The 18,281-nt window shown below is 40.1% G+C and overlaps 3 protein-coding genes across 3 annotated transcripts in view; all 3 read left to right on the forward strand.

Annotated features, from left to right (window-relative positions):
• Nucleotides 1-323: 323 nt before the first annotated feature.
• Nucleotides 324-3,820, forward strand: LOC134819422 (mediator of RNA polymerase II transcription subunit 27-like). Its single transcript, XM_063829365.1, has 4 exons — nt 324-495; nt 629-801; nt 1,023-1,183; nt 3,058-3,820. Exons 1-4 carry the CDS (start codon nt 333-335, stop codon nt 3,557-3,559), a joined length of 999 nt encoding a protein of 332 aa, XP_063685435.1. The 5' UTR covers nt 324-332; the 3' UTR covers nt 3,560-3,820.
• Nucleotides 3,821-4,188: 368 nt separating this feature from the next.
• LOC134819423 (mRNA cap guanine-N7 methyltransferase-like) lies at nt 4,189-5,759 on the forward strand. Its single transcript, XM_063829367.1, has one exon. The coding sequence runs from the start codon at nt 4,619-4,621 to the stop codon at nt 5,591-5,593; it is 975 nt and encodes a 324-aa protein (XP_063685437.1). The 5' UTR covers nt 4,189-4,618; the 3' UTR covers nt 5,594-5,759.
• A 369-nt stretch (nt 5,760-6,128) lies between these two features.
• Nucleotides 6,129-18,281, forward strand: part of LOC134820027 (E3 ubiquitin-protein ligase HUWE1-like) — an 84,795-nt gene continuing 72,642 nt past the window's right edge. The window contains exons 1-18 of the mRNA XM_063830204.1: nt 6,129-6,268; nt 6,516-6,614; nt 6,863-6,991; nt 7,078-7,164; nt 7,288-7,361; nt 7,697-7,775; nt 11,611-11,786; nt 11,951-12,080; nt 13,027-13,155; nt 13,324-13,474; nt 13,608-13,771; nt 13,990-14,097; nt 14,208-14,312; nt 14,522-14,654; nt 14,873-14,992; nt 15,167-15,247; nt 15,494-15,600; nt 15,814-15,988. Of these exons, the coding sequence (XP_063686274.1) occupies nt 6,224-6,268; nt 6,516-6,614; nt 6,863-6,991; nt 7,078-7,164; nt 7,288-7,361; nt 7,697-7,775; nt 11,611-11,786; nt 11,951-12,080; nt 13,027-13,155; nt 13,324-13,474; nt 13,608-13,771; nt 13,990-14,097; nt 14,208-14,312; nt 14,522-14,654; nt 14,873-14,992; nt 15,167-15,247; nt 15,494-15,600; nt 15,814-15,988 (2,092 nt within the window). The 5' untranslated portion in view covers nt 6,129-6,223. The remainder of the gene's footprint in view (nt 6,269-6,515; nt 6,615-6,862; nt 6,992-7,077; nt 7,165-7,287; nt 7,362-7,696; nt 7,776-11,610; nt 11,787-11,950; nt 12,081-13,026; nt 13,156-13,323; nt 13,475-13,607; nt 13,772-13,989; nt 14,098-14,207; nt 14,313-14,521; nt 14,655-14,872; nt 14,993-15,166; nt 15,248-15,493; nt 15,601-15,813; nt 15,989-18,281) is intronic.

Genomic DNA, 18,281 nt, shown 5'->3' on the forward strand with positions numbered 1-18,281 from the left:
CAACTAGTAGTGAATATACTAGTCCTATATACTATCCCTGCATAACTGCATAGAGGAAAGAATAATTTAAGGAATGTACTAGTTCCTGCATAAAACTACCTATTGAATTCATCTGATTTCTGTGTTTAGTTTTTGCCATAATAATTATTTACGAATTGAACGTTGATGATCAAATCATATAAAACGGGTGCTTATTTTTAACTGGCCTCCTTATACGAAGAAAATGTTTGGGTTTTATCGTGGGTATTTTGGGTTTCTTTTCAGCTGATTTATGAAATACACAGCTTTAATTTCAATTTTATTAATTGATAAGAAGAATTCCAATTCAATAGATGGACAACAGTAACATATGTTCTGTAGAGAAACTAACAGAGACAATAAAGCTTGTGGAAAACTTGAGGTCCACAGTTTACGTAGTGTTTGATGAGCTGGTGGGTGGTAAAACTATCAACGATGGGATTAAAGATCACAGAACTATCAACGACAAAGAAAAAGGTACTTTTCCTCCCAGATATCTGCTGGGTTTGCCAACTTTGTGGATATGGGTACTTACCTTCACTATAATACTCTCAATCTCCATAATTTCTTATACAAAACCACCAGATAAGGGATCATAACCTGACTTTAGGTAAAAAAATGGTGGCGAACTTGCATCTGAACCTACAAAACGGGGTGAACAAAGCTCTTAACATGTTGGAGACCAGCATGGCAAGTCTTGGACGATATCCTCTGAGTACCCTGCCTCACAACCCCGGCTTTCATCTGCTGTCCTTGGAAACTAACGATATAAGGGGACAAGAGGTATATTGTATAATGTATATATATAGGCTGTATATTTTTAAGTGGGGTGGTTTTAATTTTAGGAGGCTAAAAATGAAATAATAATCTTTATTGAAAGTTACCTCAATTTCCAAGACGCCTTTTTTCTTGTCTCAATTACAGACGTTGAGTTTTAGCGGTAACATTATGAAATGAATATTAATATTATAATTTACCTTAAAGAGTTCACTAAATCACCTCAGCTATATGAGACACTACATAACGACTATCTTCACGTGTATAAAATCTGCGACAATAGCGGACTGATGTTCAAATCTCTGACAAGGAATATGAAGATTCCTAACACACAGGACATCGAGCCAGTACCTCAGAGCAACATCTACCACTCCATCCAGGCTCCCAGGTTAGTTCTACATCTACCACTCCATCCAGGCTCCAAGGTTAGTTCTACATCTACCAGTCCATCCAGGCTCCCAGGTTAGTTCTACATCTACCACTCCATCCAGGCTCCCAGGTTAGTTCTACATCTACCACTCCATCCAGGCTCCCAGGTTAGTTCTACATCTACCAGTCCATTCAGGCTCCCAGGTTTGTTCTACATCTACCAGTCCATCCAGGCTCCCAGGTTAGTTCTACATCTACCACTCCATCCAGGCTCCCAGGTTAGTTCTACATCTGACACTCCATCCAGGCTCCCAGGTTAGTTCTACATCTACCACTCCATCCAGGCTCCCAGGTTAGTTCTACATCTACCAGTCCATCCAAGCTCCCAGGTTAGTTCTACATCTACCACTCCATCCAGGCTCCCAGGTTAGTTCTACATCTACCACTCCATCCAGGCTCCCAGGTTAGTTCTACATCTACCAGTCCATCCAGGCTCCCAGGTTAGTTCTACATCTACCAGTCCATCCAGGCTCCCAGGTTAGTTCTACATCTACCACTCCATCCAGGCTCCCAGGTTTGTTCTACACCTGACACTTCATTCAGGCTCCCAGCCCCCAGGTTTGTTCTACATCTACCAGTACATCCAGGCTCCCAGGTTTGTTCTACACCTGACACTCCATCCAGGCTCCCAGCCCCCAGGTTTGTTCTACATCTACCAGTACATCCAGGCTCCCAGGTTAGTTCTACATCTACCACTCCATCCAGGCTCCCAGGTTTGTTCTACATCTACCAGTACATCCAGGCTCCCAGGTTTGTTCTACATCTACCACTCCATCCAGGCTCCCAGGTTTGTTCTACATCTACCACTCCATTCAGGCTCCCAGGTTAGTTCTACATCTACCAGTCCATCCAGGCTCCCAGGTTAGTTCTACATCTACCAGTCCATCCAGGCTCCCAGGTTAGTTCTACATCTACCAGTCCATCCAGGCTCCCAGGTTAGTTCTACATCTACCAGTCCATCCAGGCTCCCAGGTTTGTTCTACATCTACCAGTCCATCCAGGCTCCCATGTTAGTTCTACATCTACCAGTCCATCCAGGCTCCCAGGTTAGTTCTACATCTACCAGTCCATCCAGGCTCCCAGGCCAGGTTAGTTCTACATCTACCACTCCATCCAGGCTCCCAGGTTAGTTCTACATCTACCAGTCCATCCAGGCTCCCAGGTTAGTTCTACATCTACCAGTCCATCCAGGCTCCCAGGTTAGTTCTACATCTACCACTCCATCCAGGCTCCCAGGTTAGTTCTACATCTACCAGTCCATCCAGGCTCCCAGGTTTGTTCTACATCTACCAGTCCATCCAGGCTCCCAGGTTAGTTCTACATCTACCACTCCATCCAGGCTCCCAGGTTAGTTCTACATCTACCACTCCATCCAGGCTCCCAGGTTTGTTCTACACCTGACACTCCATCCACTACTCCGCAAGCAATTCACTACCACTTATATGTGAGTAGTGATAATTATTCAATTGTCTCTGTGAACGAACAATTTACAGCCTACTATAAGAGCCCAGATTTCCACTCAAACACTGGCCAGTGCATAATGCTATAGGACCTCAAAATAAGATCGAACTCTACGAATTCGATCTATTCAAAGACAATAGTATTATAAACATTTCTATCTTATCCCTATACATTTGTAGATAACTAGAACTGTGTAACTTTAAATTATTTCAGAATTATAACTATTGTGAATTCAATAAAATAATTATCACTCTTGTATCCTTGTATCCTGTGAGTACCAAAATTTTATTTTCCTCTCTAAAAGTACAATTTAAATGAATCGAGGAAACAATGGGAGGACGGTATGCATATACAAATTTATCACTACCTCAGGTCCCACCTGGAAAGTTTCGTAGCGAACATGAACCAGCGATTCAGCAGCTCAGGTGGGAGTCAGGTCCTGAAGCTGAACCTGATGAAGACCAGCAGTGGTAACATGCTGAAAGCGATCGTGGGCACTGTGTTGAAAGCTAATATCATGATGCAAGGACTGCTAGTGGACCGAGTTGTCGTGCATTCCTTCAATGAGGAGACTACCAACGATAACATCTGGCCTCCATCTAAGTTTATAGTATTTCAGAGACTGACCGAGATAGCAAACTCAGCTGCACTTTACTATGGAAGTAGTTCTAAGTTTTTTGTGTGGTTAAGTTATTACCAGAACTTGTACTCTCAGCCTTGTAAAGGTTGTGGGAAAATTCTTATGGACGAAAACAATAGGGACAGATACCTTCCCCCAGTCAGAAGGGACTTTGTGCATTTGGAACTGGTTTATCATCTGTCTTGTTACCAGAGCAGTGACGAGATTATGTTATCAGGGCTGTTTAGAAGTTGAAGGCATGTCATATGTCCTAGTACTAGAGGGATCAGAATTTAAATAAGTTGAAAAATTTGTTCAGAGCTTTAAGAAGAGTGTGAAATTTAGAGGAAAAGTTTTTGAATAGATGCACGCTGTTTCACTTTGCCGTCATTGATTGTAGATGTAAAGCTTTATTGGATGCATTCACCAATTATCTATTCAATCTTCTGTATTATTTATAGCTTAAATCTTAGTTAATTTATATTTTTCTGAATACCAATCATACTTAAGAATAAATTTTGTCAATTTATTGTGCCCAAATTAATATAAAATTATTTAAAATTAGGATGGAACTGACTTTATATTTGATTTTTAAAGTTTGAAGATGTATTATTTGATCAGTCACTGTGATAACAAGTTTATCTCACACACAGCTCTCAGATTTATATCTACTGAACTTACATTCTCAATAATATTCTACATTTGCCATATTGTTTGGAAATTAACAATTTATTTCACTGAAATGCTGGTACTATTTACAGTACACATATATATATTATAAATATACTATATAGTATAATATATAGTATATATAGTATATATATTATATATAGTATATATAGTATATATATATATATATATCAACTAAACTTAAATCCACTTAGATGAAACGAACTCCAACAGTAGCTGATTTGTCGGGTTCTACCGAAGAAATCCCCAAAAAGAAGACCTTCCTGGAACAAGTGTCTGACAAACTTCCCCGATTCAAGATTCCCAAGAAAAGTTGCAAATCCCCTTTAAAATGCAATAGTGCAGAAAAACCTGCCGCGATTGTTCCTATTTCCGATCATGAACCCTCTCAGGAAACTGATAAAACTATTTCCCCGTCTTCTGATCAGAATATCCTTTCCCAACCTAGTGATCAAAGTATTAGTTCTTCTGATCAGTTCATCAGTTCTCAGCCTTCTGATCAGTTCATCAGTTCTCAGCCTTCTGATCAGTACATCAGTTCTTCTTTACCTCAGCCTATCAGCACAGACCATGATGATCAGTTAATCAGTGAAACTAAAAGTCAGTCTGATAACCCCGTAGATAATGCCTGAGTTGGCGCGCCAGCACTACAACCAACTGAAACAAGTCTCCATGGATAAGCGCCACGAGAGTAGGATCTTCAACTTGCGGGGGTTTAACAACTACGTCAAGAGCTTGACAATGAATGATTTCTTGGCGCGGTTAGGTCCGCTGGGTAAACGCGGCGCTAAAATCCTGGACCTAGGGTGTGGTAAAGGAGGGGATCTGAGGAAGTGGGGTCTTGCTAAACCTGCCCACGTGGTATGTGTGGATATAGCTGATGTGAGTGTAGAACAGTGTAGGAGCAGGTACAGGGAGCGACCTAACGAGCTGACTTTCAAAGCTAATTTCATTGTGGCAGATTGTACACGTGTAGATTTAGATGAGAAGTATGTGGAGGAGAATATTCCTGATATAGAATTTGATTTGGTTAGTTGTCAGTTTGCGCTACACTACGGATTTGAAAGTCAAGCGCAAGCAAAACGAATGATAAAAAACGCCGTCTCTCATTTAAAACCAGGGTGTTTTTTTACAGGAACTATTCCTAATTCGAACTATCTCGTTAAAAAGTATTTGTCTCTATCAGAAGGATCCCGGTTTGGGAATGATGTATATTATGTAGATTTTCAGGAAGAGAACAGGAATTTATTTCCCTTGTTCGGTGCTAAGTATGTGTTCTATCTTCACGGTGCGGTTGAAGAGCTGCCAGAGTTTCTAATCCACTTCCCACTCCTTAAATCAATGTTAGAAGATGAAGGATGTGAGTGTGTGCTCGCGGAACCCTTCACAGACTTTGTTTACAAAACAGACCCTAAGACGGGGGAGCGAGTAATGAAGGAGGTGGAGGTGGTGTCCCGCACGCGGGGACTAAACGACCAGGGTACCCTGCCACGCAGTGAGTGGGAAGTGGTGGCCTGCTACATGGCCTTCGGGTTCCGGAAACTTACTGAAGCTGAGCGGGAGGAGCGGAGAGACAAGAAAAGAAGGAAACTTGAGTAGTTACCATGGTTACAGTTAGTTACCTAGTTACCATTACAGTTAGTTACCTAGTTACCATTATAGAATATAGATGTGTGGTGGTGGATTTAAAAATTTAAAAGTTTTAAGAGGAAACATGTAAATTTCTGAACACTGTACTTGGTGTTTTAAGCTATTCTGTCGGAATGTTTTTTAACAATTAACTGAGAATCGGTATAGTTGTTACTATATTAAACATATCTTTTGAGGGATTTGAATCTAAGATTTAAAGATCGTTTTAAATCCTTATAAACAATTTTAAGTGACATCTGCATTCATTTTCGTCAGCTGAATTCATTTTAACCGTTATTTTTGATACATTCTTCCAATAATGATTTGGTTATTAGTTTCAACAACCGCTGATCTCAAATCACAAATGATCGTCATATTATGTGGGATTTTCACATATTATTTCGTAACACTCCTTCAAAATTGTCCAACCATCACATAAATTCCATATAACAGTAACACGCTCCGATAACATACAATATTTAGTTGTTAACCCATTAATGTAACAAGGCAAGATGAAATGAATGCCTGAACACATATTTGAGACAAGATGGAGACCTAACAAACCCACACTCACCGCGTGTTGGCAGTCACAACATCACAATGAGGATAGACAAAGCAAAGTGCAAGAAGATTCTCACTGAAGTGGTCTGTACTATTCTCCCCTTCTGTCTTCAAATCAAAATAGTTTATAATAGTTTATAATAGTTTATAATTTTATACATCATAATGACGTATTATTATTCGGCCGCATTTGTACAGTGCCACGAATGCGTGCTAGAGTAAAACCCAGATTTACCGCGGTTGTTTCCTCTTCCCAAACTCAGCGGTAAATACAAGCACTTTTCAGTGTTCACTACAAACACAAAGTGTTTATAACACCCATACCATCTAGCCGGCTAGCTGTCGAGGACTGATAACAAAGTTAAAGACGTGCCCTGAAAGCGAACTTGTGAATACTCTCAAGGAGATTACTGTTTGGGAATATGGCAAGGTAAGTGTTGTCTCAATCATTATAGCAAATATCATTATAGCAAATATCATTATAGCAAATATCTTACCTCCTCACGGAGTAGTTTGCTAGTGTAACATCATTATCACACTCATCTTACCTCAAGTTGTCATTATTGCAAAAGTTACATTTAGATATATTAAAATCGCTACAATTTTAATGTTCACTAAGTTCCGTATCATGATCCCCCCCCCCTCCGTATCATACAGATAACAAACATTAACCCTCAGTGTGAGCTGTATCACTGGATCGATGTGCTGGACAGATTTGATGCTATTTTGGAGCGTGTCGCTAAGCCTGAAGCTGCGCCGCCTAACGAGATGATGATTTACCTGTGTAGGAAACTGGAGGAGAAGCAGGTTCGTGGGCTGAGTGAGCATTTACTATTATACTATATAGTCCTGCTAATAAAGTTCATGATAGTTATAAAACCTGTTTTTTTCAGTCAAAACACTTAGTTTACTACGTCCTTTACTTCACGGCGCTGCTGATGGAGCATGCATACGCCAGACATCTCTACAGCTCTATTGAGGTACAACTTATTCCTGACCACTTATTCCTGACGACTTTTTTCCTTTGTTAAAGTAAACAGAAATTATTAAACCTCATATTCTATTATTAAAGTTCATTTTGTGTTACCCTCTCTTTCTTTCAGCATCTGACGAATCTGTTGGCAGCTAGTGATATGGACATTGTACTAGCAGTTCTCAATCTACTCTATGTATTTAGGTAACTCTTCATCCATTGTCAGAAGTGAACCAGAATACGAAATTAAATGACCACTCCATGACCGCATCTTTCAGTACTAGCCTAATTTTGCACTTTTCATGGAGCTGTCCGCGCGAAAGTCCTAATTTATATGCACTTTTTCGCGCGCATAACGCGCCATCAAATCTACCTTTGGCTGGAATTTACGTATAACTGGCGATTATTGGGACGGTTGAGACCACTGAAACAAGCACGTGAAACGATCTTAATATAATATTATGAAAATTCCGGGTTAGGCCACAAAAATTTCAGGTGGAACTGATTTATTTACGAAGATAACAGAACAATTGTTTCAGTAAGCGATCAAACTTCATCTCTAGACTGACTCCAGAAAGAAGATCGTCGTTAAAACTTCGCCTGAATCACTTGGCTGAGGTATTTATTTCGTTATTTATTCGTTTATTTCCTTTTGCAGCCAATTGTGTGCTGAAATACATAGCTTTGAGATAATTACTTCTCTGATTAGAAGAATCATCGGCTTTTTATTTTAATGGGATAAAAGAGTTCAGGATTTCCACAGCATTAAAATCTAGCCTCTTTTTGGCAAGCTATCCAGAATAACCAATAAATAATGCAGCAATATATTCCGTACTAGCCTCTTTTTGGCAAGCTATCCAGAATAACCAATAAATAATGCAGCAATATATTCCGTACTAGCCTCTTTTTGGCAAGCTATCCAGAATACCCGATAAATAATGCAGCAATATATTCCGTACTAGCCTCTTTTTGGCAAGCTATCCAGAATAACCAATAAATAATGCAGCAATATATTCCGTACTAGCCTCTTTTTGGCAAGCTATCCAGAATTACCAATAAATAATGCAGCAATATATTCCGTACTAGCCTCTTTTTGGCAAGCTATCCAGAATAACCAATAAATAATGCAGCAATATATTCCGTACTAGCCTCTTTTTGGCAAGCTATCCAGAATAACCAATAAATAATGCAGCTATATATTCCGTACTAGCCTCTTTTTGGCAAGCTATCCAGAATAACCAATAAATAATGCAGCAATATATTCCGTACTAGCCTCTTTTTGGCAAGCTATCCAGAATAACCAATAAATAATGCAGCAATATATTCCGTACTAGCCTCTTTTTGGCAAGCTATCCAGAATAACCAATAAATAATGCAGCAATATATTCCGTACTAGCCTCTTTTTGGCAAGCTATCCAGAATAACCAATAAATAATGCAGCTATATATTCCGTACTAGCCTCTTTTTGGCAAGCTATCCAGAATAACCAATAAATAATGCAGCAATATATTCCGTACTAGCCTCTTTTTGGCAAGCTATCCAGAATTACCAATAAATAATGCAGCAATATATTCCGTACTAGCCTCTTTTTGGCAAGCTATCCAGAATTACCAATAAATAATGCAGCAATATATTCCGTACTAGCCTCTTTCTGGCAAGCGATCCAGAATAACCAATAAATAATGCAGCAATATATTCCGTACTAGCCTCTTTTTGGCAAGCTATCCAGAATTACCAATAAATAATGCAGCAATATATTCCGTACTAGCCTCTTTTTGGCAAGCTATCCAGAATAACCAATAAATAATGCAGCAATATATTCCGTACTAGCCTCTTTTTGGCAAGCTATCCAGAATAACCAATAAATAACGCAACAATATATTCCGTACTAGCCTCTTTTTGGCAAGCTATCCAGAATAACCAATAAATAATGCAGCAATATATTCCGTACTAGCCTCTTTTTGGCAAGCTATCCAGAATAACCAATAAATAATGCAGCAATATATTCCGTACTAGCCTCTTTTTGGCAAGCTATCCAGAATAACCAATAAATAATGCAGCAATATATTCCGTACTAGCCTCTTTTTGGCAAGCTATCCAGAATAACCAATAAATAATGCAGCAATATATTCCGTACTAGCCTCTTTTTGGCAAGCTATCCAGAATTACCAATAAATAATGCAGCTATATATTCCGTACTAGCCTCTTTTTGGCAAGCTATCCAGAATAACCAATAAATAATGCAGCAATATATTCCGTACTAGCCTCTTTCTGGCAAGCTATCCAGAATTACCAATAAATAATGCAGCTATATATTCCGTACTAGCCTCTTTTTGGCAAGCTATCCAGAATAACCAATAAATAATGCAGCAATATATTCCGTACTAGCCTCTTTTTGGCAAGCTATCCAGAATACCCGATAAATAATGCAGCAATATATTCCGTACTAGCCTCTTTTTGGCAAGCTATCCAGAATAACCAATAAATAATGCAGCTATATATTCCGTACTAGCCTCTTTTTGGCAAGCTATCCAGAATTACCAATAAATAATGCAGCAATATATTCCGTACTAGCCTCTTTTTGGCAAGCTATCCAGAATTACCAATAAATAATGCAGCAATATATTCCGTACTAGCCTCTTTTTGGCAAGCTATCCAGAATTACCAATAAATAATGCAGCAATATATTCCGTACTAGCCTCTTTTTGGCAAGCTATCCAGAATAACCAATAAATAATGCAGCAATATATTCCGTACTAGCCTCTTTCTGGCAAGCTATCCAGAATACCCGATAAATAATGCAGCAATATATTCCGTACTAGCCTCTTTTTGGCAAGCTATCCAGAATACCCGATAAATAATGCAGCAATATATTCCGTACTAGCCTCTTTTTGGCAAGCTATCCAGAATAACCAATAAATAATGCAGCTATATATTCCGTACTAGCCTCTTTTTGGCAAGCTATCCAGAATTACCAATAAATAATGCAGCAATATATTCCGTACTAGCCTCTTTTTGGCAAGCTATCCAGAATTACCAATAAATAATGCAGCAATATATTCCGTACTAGCCTCTTTTTGGCAAGCTATCCAGAATTACCAATAAATAATGCAGCAATATATTCCGTACTAGCCTCTTTTTGGCAAGCTATCCAGAATAACCAATAAATAATGCAGCAATATATTCCGTACTAGCCTCTTTTTGGCAAGCTATCCAGAATAACCAATAAATAATGCAGCAATATATTCCGTACTAGCCTCTTTTTGGCAAGCTATCCAGAATTACCAATAAATAATGCAGCTATATATTCCGTACTAGCCTCTTTTTGGCAAGCTATCCAGAATAACCAATAAATAATGCAGCAATATATTCCGTACTAGCCTCTTTTTGGCAAGCTATCCAGAATAACCAATAAATAATGCAGCAATATATTCCGTACTAGCCTCTTTTTGGCAAGCTATCCAGAATAACCAATAAATAATGCAGCAATATATTCCGTACTAGCCTCTTTTTGGCAAGCTATCCAGAATACCCGATAAATAATGCAGCAATATATTCCGTACTAGCCTCTTTTTGGCAAGCTATCCAGAATAACCAATAAATAATGCAGCTATATATTCCGTACTAGCCTCTTTTTGGCAAGCTATCCAGAATTACCAATAAATAATGCAGCAATATATTCCGTACTAGCCTCTTTTTGGCAAGCTATCCAGAATTACCAATAAATAATGCAGCAATATATTCCGTACTAGCCTCTTTTTGGCAAGCTATCCAGAATAACCAATAAATAATGCAGCAATATATTCCGTACTAGCCTCTTTTTGGCAAGCTATCCAGAATAACCAATAAATAATGCAGCAATATATTCCGTACTAGCCTCTTTTTGGCAAGCTATCCAGAATACCCGATAAATAATGCAGCAATATATTCCGTACTAGCCTCTTTTTGGCAAGCTATCCAGAATAACCAATAAATAATGCAGCTATATATTCCGTACTAGCCTCTTTTTGGCAAGCTATCCAGAATACCCGATAAATAATGCAGCAATATATTCCGTACTAGCCTCTTTTTGGCAAGCTATCCAGAATACCCGATAAATAATGCAGCAATATATTCCGTACTAGCCTCTTTTTGGCAAGCTATCCAGAATAACCAATAAATAATGCAGCTATATATTCCGTACTAGCCTCTTTTTGGCAAGCTATCCAGAATTACCAATAAATAATGCAGCAATATATTCCGTACTAGCCTCTTTTTGGCAAGCTATCCAGAATTACCAATAAATAATGCAGCAATATATTCCGTACTAGCCTCTTTTTGGCAAGCTATCCAGAATAACCAATAAATAATGCAGCAATATACTAGCCTCTTAGAAGCTACTCTGATTATTTGTCAATCTAACGTGTTATTAAGAGGAGGCTTCATGTATTTTAATATAACACCTGCCCTCTAGTCATGGGGAGGAAAAGATAACGGGTTTGGTCTAGCTGCTTGTTGTGAAGATAAGCCATTGTCTGAGTTTCCACCTACGGCAACCACACTGCACTACGAGTTTTACATCTTGGGAAGCAACGGGGCCAGCTCACACAAGGTCATACACAAGGAGCATCTGGACACATACTCAGACAGGTATGTAGACCCCATATGTCGAAATATGGATCAATGATCCTCAGACTTGTGCTACAATTTTTAATTTATTGTTAATGTTTTTATCGTGATATATGCTTAAGAACTGAGGTTGTTCACATAGTTGTAAGTGTTAGCAACATATCATTACTATGTTACTTTTTCAGTTCCGCGAGAATAATGGAGGACCTGGTGACGAGTTTCCAGGTTCCTACTGGTAAACAAATGGGACTGCTCACTCACATCAGACTGGCACAAGCTTTTTCTAACTACACTCGCAGACTGCAGTGTGTACAGGTCGGTTTTTTAATCATAAGATAAAAATGTAATGTCATTTTCTTTGCTAAATCCATTCTTCCATCTACATTATACTCACTATCAATGTTACATCTACATTATACTCACTATCAATATTACATCTACATTATACTCACTATCAATGTTACATCTACATTATACTCACTATCAATATTACATCTACATTATACTCACTATCAATGTTACATCTACATTATACTCACTATCAATATTACATCTACATTATACTCACTATCAATGTTACATCTACATCATACTCACTATCAATATTACATCTACATCATACTCACTATCAATATTACATCTACATTATACTCACTATCAATATTACATCTACATTATACTCACTATCAATATTACATCTACATTATACTCACTATCAATATTACATCTACATTATACTCACTATCAATATTACATCTACATTATACTCACTATCAATATTACATCTACATTATACTCACTATCAATATTACATCTACATTATACTCACTATCAATATTACATCTACATTATACTCACTATCAATATTACATCTACATTATACTCACTATCAATATTACATCTACATTATACTCACTATCAATATTACATCTACATTATACTTACTATCAATATTACATCTACATTATACTCACTATCAATATTACATCTACATTATACTCACTATCAATATTACATCTACATTATACTCACTATCAATATTACATCTACATTATACTCACTATCAATATTACATCTACATTATACTCACTAAGAGTTATATTGATATTAGGGAATGATGGGTGATAAGTAGGGCGGGGATATAGGTAGGTTTAAGGGCAAGCTAAGTTGTTATCAGTGTAAACTAGTAGTATAGACTACTTAAACTGTCATCTTCTTTGAAAGACAGGATATTTGTAATATCGAGATTTGTTCATTTCAGGCTCGACTACAAGCGATATCTATACTGGTATACAGTAACGCGGGAAATGACATTCTGCAGAACCTGCTATATGATGGTCTGATAGAGGAGCTAGTGGACGTGCTGGGGGTTTCTGATCACAGACTAACTGTAAGACTTTTATTTGATGAACTTTTTATTTGATAAGCTTACCTTAGGACTTTCAATATCATTTTGAAAATTAATTAATTAAGAACTTTGATGATCGTCGATTTTAATTATTTTGGTATTTAGTAGTATGAGACCCCACCCCCACATTACCAAAACTCATTATGTCAGGACATCAAAGCAGCGGCACTGCGCACTCTAACTGCAATAATACACCTGGAGAGGACGCCACGTATAAACGCTATAATAGACGCCACGGGAATGTCCTCCTATCACGGCTTCTTCCCTTCCCTCTTTAGATCCTGTGTCTTAGCTATGATTGGTAGAGTGACTCTTTCTTCTCAGCTATGATTAATTCATTACCCTTATATTTGATATAATTCTATTAATTTATTTGACTATAATAATATCCATCGCTGACCCTATTACATAATAGTAAATTAACATTTCTACAGGAGAAAGCAAAGAAACACCCCTGCCCCAGACCCTTTCCACAGCCCTCTTCTCCTTCCTCTATCACCTGGCCAGCTACGAGTCGGGGGGCGAGGCACTTGTCTCGTGTGGCATTATGGAAACCCTCCTCCGTATTGTACAGTGGAAGAGTCTAGATAATTCCCAGGTCCGTTATTGCTGGAAAAGTTTAAATCTTTTCGTCATTTAATGGCTGACATTGTTTTCTTATGTTCCTGTTGGCTACGCTTAGATGAGACACTATTGACGGCGTATTCACAAAGCATTTCAAATAGAGATGATCATATTCAGCATAATATCAATGACCTAATTAATTGAATGTGATTTAGTTGCCACGTATTTTACTTTTACACACTTAAATCTCAGTTAACATTTGTAACGAGGGCGGTGCGGCTGGTAGATCTGATAACTAACATGGACATCACAACTTTCACCAACTTCAGTGGACTCTCCTGCCTTATAGCCAGACTGGACGTGAGTTTTAAAAGCTGAACTTTAAAGAGGCTAAGAGTTTTGGGGTGTTTAATAGGGGGGGGGGGGGTTATAAATTGTAACGAAGGAGTAATCTAGCTAATTAATTGCAGCACGAGGTGAACAAGTGTAGAGATGATCTGGGTGAAGAACGTGTCCTCCACGAGTCTCCCACACTTGAAGAAATTGAAGGTGGAGAGGACAACTCTCCTTCCAGGGTTAGGGGCTATAGTTTATACAACTTTACATATAATAGCTAAAGTTGGTTTCAGCTTTTATTAGGTTATGATGGACACATGTTTTGACACATAACGATTCTTAACCTCCCAAAAGTATGGAATAACTTGTATCATCATGTTTTTAATATCTTCTTTGCAGGACATACTGTCAGTTTTTCAATGAAATAAAATCTTCATTTCCCCTCCAGGATGGTGAATCCAGTTCAGACCCTGTTTCTCTTGACGTTATAGAAGTGGCCATGACAGCGGAACCTGCCGTGCCTGCTCAAGACGTTGATATGACGGACAGTGAACGAGCCTCTTCTTCTAAAAGTGGCAAGGGTGAGTAATGAAGAGGACTTCTTAGTTTGTCCTAACTTGAGATCAACTTCAATATGTTTTTTCCTTGCTTTAAATGAACTTGTTATTTAACTATTCAATATGTGAACTTTGCATAATATGTATCGAATGGCAGGTTTTAATGATTCTGTAACCTCTGTAATTTATTAGCTGTAACGTTATAATATGCTCCCTAGTATTAACTATTACAAAACCTTCAGGTGCTGCTAAGTCATGCAGATCTATGTGTATTCCTCAGCGAGCAGCCCTACTTAAGAGCGTCCTCAACTTCCTCAAAAAATCCATCCCCGACCCCCTTTTCTCAGACTACATTAGAAACGGTTAGTTTTTACTTAGTAGTGCCCGTAGTGGCCGTTCTTTCTTAATCACGATTCATTTATTTAACTGAAATTTGGAAATTTAACAATAGTAAGTTTGTATTATAAGTTGCTGAGCTGTATTTTAAATTTAACAATCGTAAGATTGTATTATAAGTTGCTGAGCTGTATTTTCAGTGATGGATGGCTCCTTACCGAGCTCTCTAAAGCACATCATCAGTAAGGCTGAGTACTACGGACCCTCTCTTTTCCTTTTAGGTCAGTTTTACTTCATTTCTCGTAATTTCTCTAAGTATTATTCATTTATACTTTATTCAGGTTTTTTTGTTACTCGTATGCTGCTTTCCAAAGAACCGGTAGAAATTTCCTGTTATGCGAAATATATTAAATAAATCAAGCCTTGATCTTGTCAGTTTTTTTATGTCAAACAGGTTCTTTTTTATTTTGTTTAAGCTGTGAAAAGATATTAACTATTGAATTAACATTTGGTTCTTGTTGCTATAGCTACGGAGGTAGTAACACTTTACGTGTTCCACGAACCTTCCCTCCTGTCAAGTTTACAAGACAGGAAATTAACTGACGTTATACTTGAAGCTCTTGTTGTCAAAGAGGTGGGTTTTCTTTACTTTTCCCAGCTTTTAGCTCCGGATTAACAAAACCCAAAAGTTGGCCCGATTTATTTTATAGGCAGATTTTACCGTCAATTTTTTCCGCCGTTCTTGCCCTATTTTGAAGCAATTATCAAAACAATGATAAAGTGAGCTGAACAAGCAAAATACCGAACTTGAAGAGTGTCAGTAAAATAAATGTCCCCTTTCTTGCAGGTACCCCCAACTAGAGAAGTGATAGCTTCCTTACCCAACATCCTCAGTGCACTGTGCCTCAACCAGCGAGGTCTGGAGGCCTTTATTCAGTGCAAACCTTTCGACAGGCTGTTCCACGTCCTGCTGTCTCCGCAATACCTTCCCGCTATGAGACGCCGGAGCAGTGATAGCTTAGGTAAGTTCCACGTCCTGCTGTCTCCACAATACCTTCCCGCTATGAGACGCCGGAGCAGTGATAGCTTAGGTAAGTTCCACGTCCTGCTGTCTCCACAATACCTTCCCGCTATGAGACGCCGGAGCAGTGATAGCTTAGGTAAGTTCCACGTCCTGCTGTCTCCACAATACCTTCCCGCTATGAGACGCCGGAGCAGTGATAGCTTAGGTAAGTTCCACGTCCTGCTGTCTCCACAATACCTTCCCGCTATGAGACGCCGGAGCAGTGATAGCTTAGGTAAGTTCCACGTCCTGCTGTCTCCGCAATACCTTCCCGCTATGAGACGCCGGAGCAGTGATAGCTTAGGTAAGTTCCACGTCCTGCTGTCTCCGCAATACCTTCCCGCTATGAGACGCCGGAGCAGTGATAGCTTAGGTAAGTTCCACGTCCTGCTGTCTCCGCAATACCTTCCCGCTATGAGACGCCGGAGCAGTGATAGCTTAGGTAAGTTCCACGTCCTGCTGTCTCCGCAATACCTTCCCGCTATGAGACGCCGGAGCAGTGATAGCTTAGGTAAGTTCCACGTCCTGCTGTCTCCGCAATACCTTCCCGCTATGAGACGCCGGAGCAGTGATAGCTTAGGTAAGTTCCACGTCCTGCTGTCTCCGCAATACCTTCCCGCTATGAGACGCCGGAGCAGTGATAGCTTAGGTAAGTTCCACGTCCTGCTGTCTCCACAATACCTTCCCGCTATGAGACGCCGGAGCAGTGATAGCTTAGGTAAGTTCCACGTCCTGCTGTCTCCGCAATACCTTCCCGCTATGAGACGCCGGAGCAGTGATAGCTTAGGTAAGTTCCACGTCCTGCTGTCTCCACAATACCTTCCCGCTATGAGACGCCGGAGCAGTGATAGCTTAGGTAAGTTCCACGTCCTGCTGTCTCCACAATACTTCCCGCTATGAGACGCCGGAGCAGTGATAGCTTAGGTAAGTTCCACGTCCTGCTGTCTCCACAATACCTTCCCGCTATGAGACGCCGGAGCAGTGATAGCTTAGGTAAGTTCCACGTCCTGCTGTCTCCGCAATACCTTCCCGCTATGAGACGCCGGAGCAGTGATAGCTTAGGTAAGTTCCACGTCCTGCTGTCTCCACAATACCTTCCCGCTATGAGACGCCGGAGCAGTGATAGCTTAGGTAAGTTCCACGTCCTGCTGTCTCCACAATACCTTCCCGCTATGAGACGCCGGAGCAGTGATAGCTTAGGTAAGTTCCACGTCCTGCTGTCTCCACAATACCTTCCCGCTATGAGACGCCGGAGCAGTGATAGCTTAGGTAAGTTCCACGTCCTGCTGTCTCCGCAATACCTTCCCGCTATGAGACGCCGGAGCAGTGATAGCTTAGGTAAGTTACTATACTATATTCCACGTCCTGCTGTCTCCGCAATACCTTCCCGCTATGAGACGCCGGAGCAGTGATAGCTTAGGTAAGATACTTTACTATATTCCACGTCCTGCTGTCTCCGCAATACCTTCCCGCTATGAGACGCCGGAGCAGTGATAGCTTAGGTAAGATACTATACTATATTCCACGTCCTGCTGTCTCCGCAATACCTTCCCGCTATGAGACGCCGGAGCAGTGATAGCTTAGGTAAGTTCCACGTCCTGCTGTCTCCACAATACCTTCCCGCTATGAGACGCCGGAGCAGTGATAGCTTAGGTAAGATACTTTACTATATTCCACGTTCTGCTGTCTCCGCAATACCTTCCCGCTATGAGACGCCGGAGCAGTGATAGCTTAGGTAAGATACTTTACTATATTCCACGTCCTGCTGTCTCCGCAATACCTTCCCGCTATGAGACGCCGGAGCAGTGATAGCTTAGGTAAGTTCCACGTCCTGCTGTCTCCACAATACCTTCCCGCTATGAGACGCCGGAGCAGTGATAGCTTAGGTAAGTTCCACGTCCTGCTGTCTCCACAATACCTTCCCGCTATGAGACGCCGGAGCAGTGATAGCTTAGGTAAGTTCCACGTCCTGCTGTCTCCGCAATACCTTCCCGCTATGAGACGCCGGAGCAGTGATAGCTTAGGTAAGTTCCACGTCCTGCTGTCTCCACAATACCTTCCCGCTATGAGACGCCGGAGCAGTGATAGCTTAGGTAAGTTCCACGTCCTGCTGTCTCCGCAATACCTTCCCGCTATGAGACGCCGGAGCAGTGATAGCTTAGGTAAGTTCCACGTCCTGCTGTCTCCGCAATACCTTCCCGCTATGAGACGCCGGAGCAGTGATAGCTTAGGTAAGTTCCACGTCCTGCTGT

This window comes from Bolinopsis microptera, chromosome 8 (assembly GCF_026151205.1).
Source record: "Bolinopsis microptera isolate Bmic1 chromosome 8, MBARI_Bmic_1.0, whole genome shotgun sequence".
NCBI classification, from domain to species: domain Eukaryota; kingdom Metazoa; phylum Ctenophora; class Tentaculata; order Lobata; family Bolinopsidae; genus Bolinopsis; species Bolinopsis microptera.

Excerpts from the sequence above, each read along its gene's own strand:
- LOC134819422 (XM_063829365.1), top strand. The coding sequence starts at position 333 with ATGGACAACAGTAACATATGTTCTGTAGAGAAACTAACAGAGACAATA. Across the intron at positions 802-1,022 it reads ACGATATAAGGGGACAAGAG|CTATATGAGACACTACATAA; the intron begins GTATATTGTATA and ends AAATCACCTCAG. Across the intron at positions 1,184-3,057 it reads CACTCCATCCAGGCTCCCAG|GTCCCACCTGGAAAGTTTCG; the intron begins GTTAGTTCTACA and ends TCACTACCTCAG.
- LOC134819423 (XM_063829367.1), top strand. The coding sequence starts at position 4,619 with ATGCCTGAGTTGGCGCGCCAGCACTACAACCAACTGAAACAAGTCTCC.